Source organism: Mytilus trossulus, chromosome 14 (genome assembly GCF_036588685.1).
Source record: "Mytilus trossulus isolate FHL-02 chromosome 14, PNRI_Mtr1.1.1.hap1, whole genome shotgun sequence".
NCBI lineage: Eukaryota > Metazoa > Mollusca > Bivalvia > Mytilida > Mytilidae > Mytilus > Mytilus trossulus.
This window is the reverse complement of record NC_086386.1, coordinates 6,030,998-6,043,684: the sequence shown is the minus strand read 5'-3', so window position 1 is coordinate 6,043,684 and position 12,687 is coordinate 6,030,998. Positions and strand designations below refer to the sequence as shown.

The 12,687-nt window shown below is 32.3% G+C and overlaps 1 protein-coding gene across 1 annotated transcript; it reads right to left on the bottom strand.

The window, feature by feature from the left end:
• Window positions 1–4,804: 4,804 nt before the first annotated feature.
• LOC134696076 (heat shock 70 kDa protein 12A-like) lies at window positions 4,805–12,400 on the bottom strand. The gene is made up of 4 exons (XM_063557664.1): window positions 12,318–12,400; window positions 9,399–9,611; window positions 7,806–7,950; window positions 4,805–6,594 (listed from the first exon to the last, which is right to left on the bottom strand). Exons 1-4 carry the CDS (start codon window positions 12,354–12,356, stop codon window positions 5,936–5,938), a joined length of 1,056 nt encoding a protein of 351 aa, XP_063413734.1. The 5' UTR covers window positions 12,357–12,400; the 3' UTR covers window positions 4,805–5,935.
• Between the last annotated feature and the right edge of the window lie 287 nt (window positions 12,401–12,687).

The window sequence follows — 12,687 nt, the reverse complement described above, 5'->3', positions numbered from 1 at the left end:
CTACTATGATTATTTATGAAACAATACAAGAGTGTGTTCTTTACAAAGTTTCGATCACAATTAAATATGCTCTCTGTTTGTATTTTGATAATTGGGGTTAATATTCCTAACTATATCGTAGCTTTGTTCTTATTTTCAACAGAAAATATGACAACTAAGCCAATATCACTGCGTTGATCAAGCCAATACTCATTGCTGTTGTTATTTGTAACACATTGCCCGTTTTCTTTCTCAATATTGTAGAGTTTGAATCTGAACCACGTACATCATAAATACTTTATTGGTTAGGCTGATAGTCTGGAAAAATGTTCTCTCATTATGATTATTAAGGTATTGAAATTATCTTATAACGCTTAATAACAAAAGTTTTTTTTTGAACTTTTGTCATCTGAGCGTCACTATATTGAATATAAGAAAATGACTATGGATATATTATATTTCGTTTCTGTGTGTGATACATTTTAAATGTTGTTTTTCTGATGTGTCATGGTTCTTCTCTTATATTTGATGCGTTACCCTCAGTTTTAGTTTGTAACCCAAATTTGTTTTTTTCTTAATCGAGGTATGAGTTTTGAACAGCGGTAAACTACTGTTGTCTTTATTTAGGTTTATATAGAGCTCAAAAGATACAGTATGAATGTCAATGAGAGACAACACTCCATCTAAGGTAGCAATACACAGTTAGAATTTTAGTTTCGCATTATGGCCCCTGTGAATTTTTTTAATTATCAAAGTTTTTGTACAATAAAATTGATTTTTAGACATTTGAAGAATAATATAGCCTTCTTAGTGGGTTTATATGAACATTTAGATTGATTTTAACTGTATTTGATGTTTTATAGGCCATTTCTATGATTGACAGTCCGTATTTTCCTATCCGTACCGTTCATAGGTCCATAAATTATTGTAGTGTTTATCAAAAAAGATTTTGCGCTCGATCTTTTCAATTCAAGTTTATGGAAAAACGAGCAGGAAGGCATATGATTTTTTTTGGACCACTTGATAGATATAAACCTATAAGATTAAGGAAAGGTATCACTGTAATTCATTGAAATTTTCCTTTAGACCAAATTTTGGAGACTTTTGTGACATGTTCACCCCCTTTTTTTGCTATATTTTGTATCTAAGAAATGCAGATTGTTGCCATGGTTACACCCAAAAGGGATTATATTTCACCCTTATGACCATTAGAAATCAAATCTATGGAAAATTTCTTTCTACAAGTATATACATGCATAACACACATATAAAGCCTTCTTTGTTAGACAGGAGGGGAAAGGGGGTGTTTGAAAATTATGAGTGTCAATTTTAAGTTTTAAGCCCAACTGTGTATTGCTACCTTATGTCACAATTTGTAAAAGTAAACCAGTATAGGTCAAATTACGGTATTCAACACGGAGCCTTTGAACAGCAAGCTATAATGGTTCCCAAAGTGACAAGTGTAAAACCATTCAAATTGGACAACCAACGGTTTAATCTTTATAAAATAGGAGAAACGAGAAACACAAATAAAGCGTGAGGTTTGGCTAGCCACAAAACCAGGCCTAACCAACCATTTTTTCTTATATATGTCCTGTACAAAGGCCGTTGATATTATATGGTTTGTTTCTGTTGTTTCATTGTTTTCTCCTTATAGTTAATGTGTTTCACTCGGTTTAAGTTTGTAACCCAGATTCGTTTTCTATAAATCGATTGATGCAATCGAACAGCGGTATACTACTGTTGCCTTTTTTATGAACCACGTCAACAAATGATGACCCCTCAAATGAGGTTCATGACTTAAATAAATGCAATGTTTGATAACTGTTTAAATGTACGAATAAATAGGAAGAAAAGATAAACAAAATAATGTGAAATACACTGCTGACATTATTACCTGCACGAGGTTGCAATAATAATTAAATAATAGACCGTGAAAAAATGTTGACTTTAAACGAAGCTGCACATTTTAGAATTAAATAAACACGGCATATTTTCAATTGTAAAATTGAGAATGGAAATGGGGAATGTGTCAAAGAGACAACAACCCGACCAAATAAAAAAACAACAGCAGAAGGTCACCAATAGGTCTTCAATGTAGCGAGATATATCCGCACCCGGAGGCGTCATTCAGCTGGCCCCTAAACAAATATATACTAATTCAGCGATAATGAACGCCATACTAATTTCCAAATTGTACACAAGAAACTAAAATTAAAATAATACAAGACTAGCAAAGGCCAGATGCTCCTGACTTGGGACAGGCGCAAAAATGCGGCGGGGTTTAACATGTTTGTGAGATCTCAACCCTCCCCTATACCTCTAACCAATGTAGAAAAGTAAACGCATACCAATATGCACATCAAAATTCAGTTCAAGAGAAGTCCGAGTCTGATGTCAGAAGATGTAACCAAAGAAAATAAACAAAATGACAATAATACATAAATAACAACAGACTACTAGCAGTTAACTGACATGCCAGCTCCAGACTTCAATTAAACTGACTGAACGATTATGATTTCATCATATGAATATCATGCACAATCCTTCCCGTTAGGGGTTTAGTATCATACCATCATAACATATATGAGAAGAACATAACTCGTGTAATGCAAACAACTGTTTTTAGAATAAATGTGTTTAGTTCCGACGCAAAGACCTTATCAGTGACTCAATATTAACGCCAAAATATGCAATCTTTAATGACTTGACAACAGTATCGTAATTATATCCCTTCTTAATAAGTCTATTCAAAGGTTTTGTAAGTTTCTGAGCTGAATACTGACACCTTTAATTTGTGCTTTATAAAGAATATTTCCATAAAAAAATGGATGTGAAATACCTGAACGTATAAGAAGTCTGCATGTTGAGCTATATTTACGAATGATGTCTTTATACCGATGATAGAATTTAGTAAATGTTTTGACTAGTTTGTGACATCGAAAACCCTGGTGTAATAATTTTTCAGTAATACATAAATTTCTCTCGTTAAAATCTAAAACATTGTTACATACACGAGCGAATCGTACAAGTTGAGATATATAAACACCGTAAGATGGTGACAAGGGAACGTCACCATCTAAAAATTGATAATTAACGATAGGAAATGAAAAATCATCCCTTTTATCATAAATTTTAGTATTCAGCTTTCCGCTGATGATAAAGATATCAAGATCGAGGAAAGGGCAGTGGTCATTGTTAGTATTAGCTTTATTTAAAGTAAGTTCAGCAGGATAAAATTCATAAATATACATTCTGAAGTCGTCATTATTGAGAGCCAAAATATCATCCAAATATCTAAAAGTATTATTAAATTTGTTTATCAGATGTTGTTTTGATGGGTATTTGCTTATTTTTGTCATAAATTGTAACTCATAACAATACAAAAAGAGGTCCGCAAAAACTGGTGCACAGTTAGTCCCCATTATCTATCGTTTTTGGTACAAATGTATGGATCATTAAATCATTCAAAATCTAGTTACGATATTTGTGAAAATTAGTCCCTCAGATTTATTTTAAAACTAAATGTTGCTCAACCTATTAATGATTGTAAAAGGTGCAAAAAAAAAATGACTACACTTAAAGTTTTTACTGTTCTCAAATCATCTCAATTTAATTGTAAATTATAGAAATAAAGCAATAAAAATCCTGTCCACTAACCAGTCCATAACAGTAGATCTAAAAAAAAATATTGGACTTGTCTGCATAATTGGTCGAAACGCTTCCGGCTTCCATACGTTTGATATTGGACTAATATGACATTCCAAGTGAAATTGTCAGTATGTGATGCTTCAAGTCCAATGCATAAATTGTGTTCATCAACCTTTCTACCTCTGTTGGTTTGCTTTTTATTAAACTATTATCCAGTGAATTCTTTGTGTATAACCTTTTGTTTTCCTGTATTTTCAATTACAAATAGGTCTCAACTTCTGATACAAGAATGAAATTGAAAAACCTTCGTTACGAGTTTTTTTTTGGCAATAGAAAAAAATCACATACATACATGGAATTTGAGGATACAAACATTGATATGTAAAATGTCAAGCTCTGATAGCCAACGTTTATAAGAAGGTATACTAAAGTCAATTAAATTTGGACGATAGAAAATTGCAGTAATAACAACATTAAATATGAGACTTAATCCACTCATACCAAGTAAACACCACAGTAATCTTCCAAATTGAGAAATTTTGTCGGAACTGCTAGGTAAACTGATGTATGTTTATTTTTGAATATGTCAAACATTAATTCAAAAACACTTTAACCAACTCGTATGATATTTAAGTGAATTGTTCATATCTTTTGGCCTGAGCTCCATTTCGATTTTTTTTTAAATTTACGTTTACTAGTTTTTATCGGACCACAGATGAATTATCACGTTGTGATTGGTTAAACGCCGTCACGTGGTGACCCCCTATGAGACCGTATGGGGTTAGTAAGTTTCATATTGGGTTCGTGACGCGTTAATGGCGAAGTCATATATTAATGTTGTTGTGTTTCATTGTTTATTTTTCAACACAACGCCGCAGAAGAAGTCCAGCGTCCGATAAATTCGTTATACGGTTAACTACTGACCCCCTACGGATCCATAGATGTAGAATAAAATGCATAGGGGACTCGGCCTCCGGCCTTACCACCTATGGATTTTACTAACCCTCTATGGATCCGTACGGGGTCAGTAGCGAACCATATAACTTATAATATGGGGTTTTGTTCATTAAAAAAGGGGGATTTTTTCAGTTTTCAGACCAGAACTCACAATTGCTTTCAGCAGTTTGAAGTTTTTATGAAACTTTGTTAAATTGTTTATATCTATTGACGAGAGCTCCTTTTGATTTTTATAAATAGACTGACGAAGTCTACAGAATATAAACCCTTTCAATTTACATATTAAATAAATAATAATTTTGGGAGGCTTATTATGGCTCTTATCAAACCTCTTTCGCAGTTAGTAGTGAAACCCCGTTTCCAATCTGAAAAACGATTAAAAGTTATCTTAAAACGATTCAGTTTGTCTTGTTTAGCGAGCGTTTTTATATGGATATTAAATAAAGAGATTTGATATGATTGCCAATAAGACAACTATCATACAGTATCTAAATCAATCGGATTTAACTAACTATAGACCAACAATCGGCCTTCAACATTCAAAAAATCAAAATAGTCAGTTATCAAACCTCTATATTGCGAAGGTAAACACGTCAACCGAAGAAATCGAAACATCCTTTATGTTAAAAACAAAACCAGAAAAAAAGTGTAGCAGAGACAGTTCTGCTTGGATTTCGCGGACAGCAGCTTATGGTAGCTAATGAGTGATTGACGATAGAAGCTAAATGAAATAAAGTTATAACCTAGACAAGAATGTGTCCATAGTACACGGATGCCCCACTCGTAGATATGGATTAGCTCTGTCTTATATGGACTTTAAGCCATTCCTCAGTTAATACTTCTTAGTTACTTAGTAGATACATATTATAGTAATCGTAAATTAAAAATACGTGATAAATACAAACATATATTGGACTTTCCTGATTCCTATCATTTGATTAAACTTGCAATATTTATCAGTACAATTTTAAAATGAAACTGTTCAGAAGAAAAAACAACGACAATCGGCTACACAAGTACACATACCTTATCCAACGCAACCACTGAATTACAGGCTCGTGGCTGTTGACAGTAACACAAAGAATGAGTCGATAAAACCCGATCCCGAACCCGGAACCGTTGCACAACACAACCAACTGCATAAATCAGTTGGATGTTGCTTGACCTATTAAAACGACACAAAGCATGAACATCAATCATAAAAAGACAACAGACACAATGTACCGAAGTTATAGTATTCACAGTGAATGAATGTTTGTTTACATCATAACAACAACTTATAAATAAATCATGTTCTCTCAGTCTCAATGTACCACAAATCATTTCTTTTCCAGTATTCCTATAATCATTAACTATTTTTCATTCTTATATTGTTGCACCCACATAAGAGTGCACCTTTAACAGATGCATATACTTTGTCGTTAGCAAAGAAGATGGTTTTCTCTTTGAATGCCGCCATAATCTCATTTTGAACAACAAATAGAGATGAGAATCCACCAACAATGAAAAACTGCTGAATGTCTTGTGCCTTTTGTGTCTTTAAGATATGCTTGATTTCAGTTATTACATTCTTTATTACCACATTGAGCGAGTCGACTATAAGTCCTTTCCGTACAATGAGGTTGTCCCCAGATAGCTTAAAATCAATATCCAAGCGTTCCGAATTTCCACAAGACGGAGTTTTTCCAAAATCATCAACAGTTTCCTCGAATGACATCAAACGAAAACGTTTACACAAGCCGTTAAACGTGCGTATCGGAACATTTAATGTTGATGAATATTCTGATGTCTTGACTAATTGTAAACATTTTTCTTTCAATTGTAGGAAGCTGACTGTTTCTTCTTCTTTCAAACAATCCATAGCTCGGTCTCCTATCATAGACGAAATACGATCTAGAAGTGCATCACATGCTATATCGAAACCACATGCTATATGTGTAGATTCAATTGGAACACCTACATCGCAATCGGCTGTTACATGATAACCAGTTATGTCACATGTTCCACCTGTAAATATAATCAGTTATTCAATGGAAATATTTTCAACAATTTGTAGCTGATGTGTTTAGAAAATTAAACATACTATTGCGACATGAAACCATATCCATAGTTTACCACATATATCAAATGGCACGTTATCATATACTTTATTTTCTAATGTGAAATACTCAGCTGGCCCCTAAATCAAACTGCGTCCTGGCTAATTGAAAATGGACGTCACAATAAATTCCAAAACATATAAACGAAAAAAAATTAAAACAATCCATATAAGATTAACAAAAGCCAACATTTGTCCCCCATACATGTAGCCAATATAAACTACAGAAACACATAGCAATACGCACAGTAAAACTCAGTTGAAAAGAAGTCTAAGTCCAATGTTAGAATAGGTAAAAAAAGATACAAAGCAAAGTGACAAAAATGATCAAAAGACTACCACTCGATACTGACATGCGAGCGCTTCAATTAACCTAATTGAAAGAAAATGTCTTCATCATTTTTTAATCAAGTACAAACATCAAGGGTAAAGTATCATTCCATCATAAAATATATGAAAAGAACATAACCCGTATCATGCAAAAAAACTGGTTTAAGAAAAAAATTATTTCCGATGCAAAGACCCAAGAGTGAACCATGACTAGTACCAAAATATGCGTTTATCAAAGACACGACAACAGTGTCGTAAATATATCCTTTCCGAATGAGTCCGTTTAAAGAATTAGTTAGCTTTTGAAGTGAATGCCGACATTTTGTGTGCTTTGTAAAGAACATTACCATACAATATTGAATGTGGACAAACCTGAACGTATTATATGTCTGCATGTTGCTTTATATTAACAAATGATGTCTTTGCACCGATGATAACATTTAGTAAATGTTTTGAAAAGTTTGTGATATCAAGAACCCGGGTAAAAAAATTTGTCTTCTTTCATTGAAATCAAATACGTTGTTACATACAAGTTGAAATAAAACACCATAAGATGTAACAAGTGACCATCTAAAAATGGATTATTAAGAATAGATTTCTGTTTCGTGTTATTCGATGTATTAATAGTATAAGGAAACTGGTTGAGATTTTAAAAAACTTAACTAAACGTCCATTTGTATGTCAAAAACAAATTGCCTTGTATCTTAATTTGTCAGGTTTAGATTTTTTTTTATTCTTATCAAACTTCGGTCTCAAGAAGACAAGGACAAAATAAGAAATTGTCATTTACCACCAAGGTCTATGAGAAGATAGTTCTTGTCATCTAAAGTTTGCGATATAATTTTTTCTTTGCAAAAGTACTGGACATCCTGAAAATATGTTAGAATAGCAGTTGACTCATCTACTATTATCATCTGCTCTTTGGGTATTCCACTCTGAAAAAAATATGGAAATCATATGTGGGACGTTTTTAATGTCTTGTATTTAAACACAAATCTTTTGCTATTTATTATTATTCATTTCTGCAAGGAGTCAATATTCGCACGCAGATTAACTTCTTAGTGTTAAGATCAGAAAAAAATAATAAACTTCAGGAGTTAGAGAGCAGATGTCTCTCACCTCTACAAAAATTGACACACTGTGGACTAGAATACAGTTTGTGACACACATCTCTTTTCTGCTTACAGTTTCTTTCTATTCTATTGTTTCAAGTATTTGACTAAACAAATTTAAAATGGCTCTCTTTCTATAATATATTTTAATATTTGAGGTACATCAATAGAAATGTGTGAAAATTAACAAAAGATTCTATCTAGCTATTCAAGATTTTCAGAGATTCGGCAAACATGTAAACAATTGGAAATTCGTTATGAAAAACATCCCGAAAAAAGGGTCATCATGGTGTTTAGAAATATGCAGTCTTTGTTACATGTTTTTGGCTTACTTACTGTTTGATTGACCGCATTTTTATAACCAAAGCGGTCATATCTTCACAAAATATTGTACTATTGAATTCTAATTTGATTTTTTGAAAATGTAGCAGTCCAAGGGATTGTACTTTTGATCACATTTTATGAAAATATGTGTCATCTACGCACTCCTTTTTGCATTTATTTTCATAGCAAAAGAACCATTTTTACTGGAAGATGTTGATTACAAACTAATGCACATATGGCCAATATTAGTATATCGCTATTAACAAGTCATAGATCGATTTAGATAAAACAAAAGCATGATAACAGACTAAAATCGAAGGTAACAAATATGACACAAAATGTATACTTTTATGTAAGAAAGCATAAAGAAGGGGTGGTATTTTTTCCTTAACTGTATATTTATTTCTGTAATTCCTCGTCAATTTATCCCTATCTGCACCCATTGTATATTGTTTTTTTAAAGCAAGGTGTGGCGCGTTTGATCTCAGTTTTTAATTGGTTAAAATCCGATTATGACGTCGAAGTTTCTTTTTTTCCTTCGAATTTACTCTTGTGACGGCATGAACAAATGCGACCATGCCTGATGACGTCACGTAGAAAGAACACATCTTACTGCATATTACTGGAAAAGATGGAAAGATTTTGCTTGCTTACTATTTGACAATCATTACGGAAAAAGATTCCACTACCAAATATCGTGTAATACGATATTTATCCAATGGCGACAGTTAAATTTAAAATATTTAAAACGCATTGCGAGCCTCGCGTTTTAAATTTGAAAATTCAACTGCCTCGAGTGGATAAATATCGTTTCACACTCGATGCAGTGGTAGAATCTATATACCACAAAGTTTTCATATAGGAAACATCATTTTCAATCACAAAAAAAAGTCTTACTTTGACTATTTTTTTATATAAAAACCTTAATTGCATAAGATTTGACTTACGTTTTCACAACTCAGTTGAATAAAATTTCTAGCGCTTTCGTTCCATACATCTGGCACCGTCATAATCCAAGATATGTCAATTTCTTCAATGTTTTTCATTCCCGTGTGTATAAGCGCTTTTTGTTTTAAATCATTTAATACAGCTGTATACACATCTATTGCCAACTTTGACCTTCCGTACCCGTCTTTTATTTCCATTTCAGCAGTTATATCCTGAATTTCAACAATAAATAATAAATACATTTGAATCTAACAAAAAACACGACTTATTAAATAAAATGTTTTAGTTAAGCTGACGGAGGATGATGCCTAACCGAAACACATGAAAGTAGTTATTTTTCGGATGTAAATGATAACGAATTGGTAGACCAAATTGTCTACAAATATAGAAATATGAACAGACGGCGTAGGATATCTAAACAACAAAAATTAGAGAAATGTCGATCGAGAAGAAAGAAAAAGTCAAGGTCAAAATTAAATTAAAAAAACATAACGGTTATGATTTAAAAGTATTTTGCATCAATCATAGTTAATCGCAGTATTTCAACATGAAAACAGGAGCGAGATTATGAGTTATGTTGCAATATTATTTTTCAAACAGCACGCCATTGCAAATCAATGATTTGCTATGTCAATGAGTAAGACGTGGCTTATGATTTGTGTCAGTAATGGCTATGACACCTGTCAAGGGTTAAATTTTTCATGAATTAAATTTGTCAAAAAGTAGTGCTTTCTATGAAATGTTTCTGATTTTAAGAAATGATCTTATGGATTTAATTTTGATTTGATTTAATGACTGATGTACATGTAAATGAGTTGTTGCCGTGACTCTTTCATCATGATTTAAAGACCAGAGATTGACTCAAGCGTCATTGAAGTGCCCTCTACCGGGAAGAAAATTCTTGACGCGATATACGTCAACTGTTTTTAAATATAAAGCATAATGCCAGCTTTCAAAAACATAAAGACGTGTAGTTTCAGTAGAGGTAAACGAAAGAGAGTTTTTAAAAGGTATTCCGTCTTTTCAAAAATCATGAAATGACAGATTAATAATTGAGCTGTTGATTGCTGAAGATCTAGAGATAAAAAAGTTAAGCATGCTCAATTCAAGGAGATATACCTCAAAGTGGAGGAAATTAAACGACTAAAAATCCAGGGACAACTGCTTTGAAATAAATTCATTTTCAACATAAAAAGAATCATTCACCAATTAACCAATCTCGCCACTCGTTTTAATGACCAGGTTATTTTTTTGTAGCTTTCTTCTAGCATTCATTTCTTTTCTCAAGTATTGGAAAGCTTTTCAAATTTAGGTTTAAGCTTACAAGTTTTGCTAGTTAAAGGGTAAGTCCCACCCCGTTCAATGCTGATGTTTCTCTATTTAAATGAAAGAACTCAACAAGTTCAAATTGGTTATGCTAAATATAAAAAACTTCATATCAAGTATGGTGTCCACCATGCTCAATATTAGGACCCCTTCTGTTTGTATTATACATAAACGACCTTCCTGTCTATATGAAAAATTGTTTCACTGATTTATATGCTGATGATTCAACTTTACATCTTTCTGCTAATTGTTATCAAACTCTGCAGTCAAAGGTATAAGAAGATTGCATGGTGTTGAGGATTGATGCAATGATAACATTATATTCATCGATAAAAATAAAACAAAATATATGATAATTAGAACAAAGCAAAGAGCAATGCCACATTACAATGAGAATTGTTCAACTATTAACAATCAAGTGATAAAATCTTCCACATGCGAAAGTTAAATTGACCCTTCCCTCACATGGACAAACCAAATTGATTTGATCTGCGCAAAAATGTCATCTAGGCTATATTTACAATTAAAGAATAAGCAATTTCCTAAATCTAGTCTGCAAAAAAATATTCTATAATTGTTATATCTTGCCACAGATATATATTGTTGTATAGTGTGGAGTATTTGTAGACTGTGGGTTTGAATATAGGATATTAAAATCACAAAAGAAATTACTTTTTTTCATGTTTACTATTAAACCTTTTCTACCATGTCATTCTATGCTATAGCTGTTTGGTGGCTTCACAAGATATCTTGGATATTTGGTATATGATACATAAAAGTGCATTCGTTTTTTAAACTGTCACCGCTCAACAAAATAAAGTTACCTGAAAGAGTTTTATCCCTAACACAGTTTTACCTAATATTTCTACCTCCTTAACATACGTAAAATTCATTTTTGTAATTAGCTTTTCATAAATTCTGGATGTCAAAATATGTTTTTACCGAAATGATCTTAGTTAATTAAAGTAAAAGTATTTCATATAATTGATAACAATATAATGTGAAACTGATAAACTAAAAGTGAAAGATTTCTGATATTTTATACCCTATGTTAATTTCTTTGAAATTTGGGTCAATGCCAAAGGTAGCAGATCTAGATTTAGTCCTTTGCAAGAAGTTCTTTAAATACTTATACAAAATTAAGCAATGGTGTCTTTCGCGTTAGATTTGTTTTTACCCTATGGCATTGACATGGTAAGCCTAAAATAGCGTTATTTTACCAGGAAGTCCCATTTGTTTCGCTGATTTAAGTTGAAAAGTCCATGGAACAATATATTTTAGAATCATCAGAAATAACATGAATAAGCTAGTAATTGAAATCAGAACTGATTCGGAGTTCATCGGTTGTGTTTATTTGCTTTATTTAAAACGAACAAGTGTTATAAACATTGTACTTGGGAACTCAATACGATGTGATATAAGCATTTTTAAACACCAGTCATACTATCTATAAGCCGAAGTTTAATTCTTAAGTGAATGTAGGTGGGAAGACCTTTTTAAAATGATTTTTTGTTTTTGTTGTTGGTTATTAATGTTTTTTTTTTTAAATAAATCATAAACATAAGTATCACTGAGCCATAACATATACTTACCATTCGTTTATATAATTCTAATTTGAAATTCTCAAACATCAAATGGGAATCACGTTTGTTTTTTTTAATGACACATTTGTATTCTTCCAATGCATCGTCTCCACAGGCAATATAGTATTTTGAAGAATCTTTGAACAAAACAGCTGTCGGCATCGAATCGATGTCAGGGACCATTTTGTCTTTACTAGAAAGTGTTTCTGTTATCAAAACAGCATAACGAGAATGCGTTGTGCCAACATCTAATGCAATAACAGCCCGAACATTAGCTTTCTGCAAACTAGTATAGACACCGTTAATCATATCTTTTGATTCTGCAAATAAGAAACCAAACTTAAACAGAAGAAGCAGCGTGGAACAGCCTATACATGCC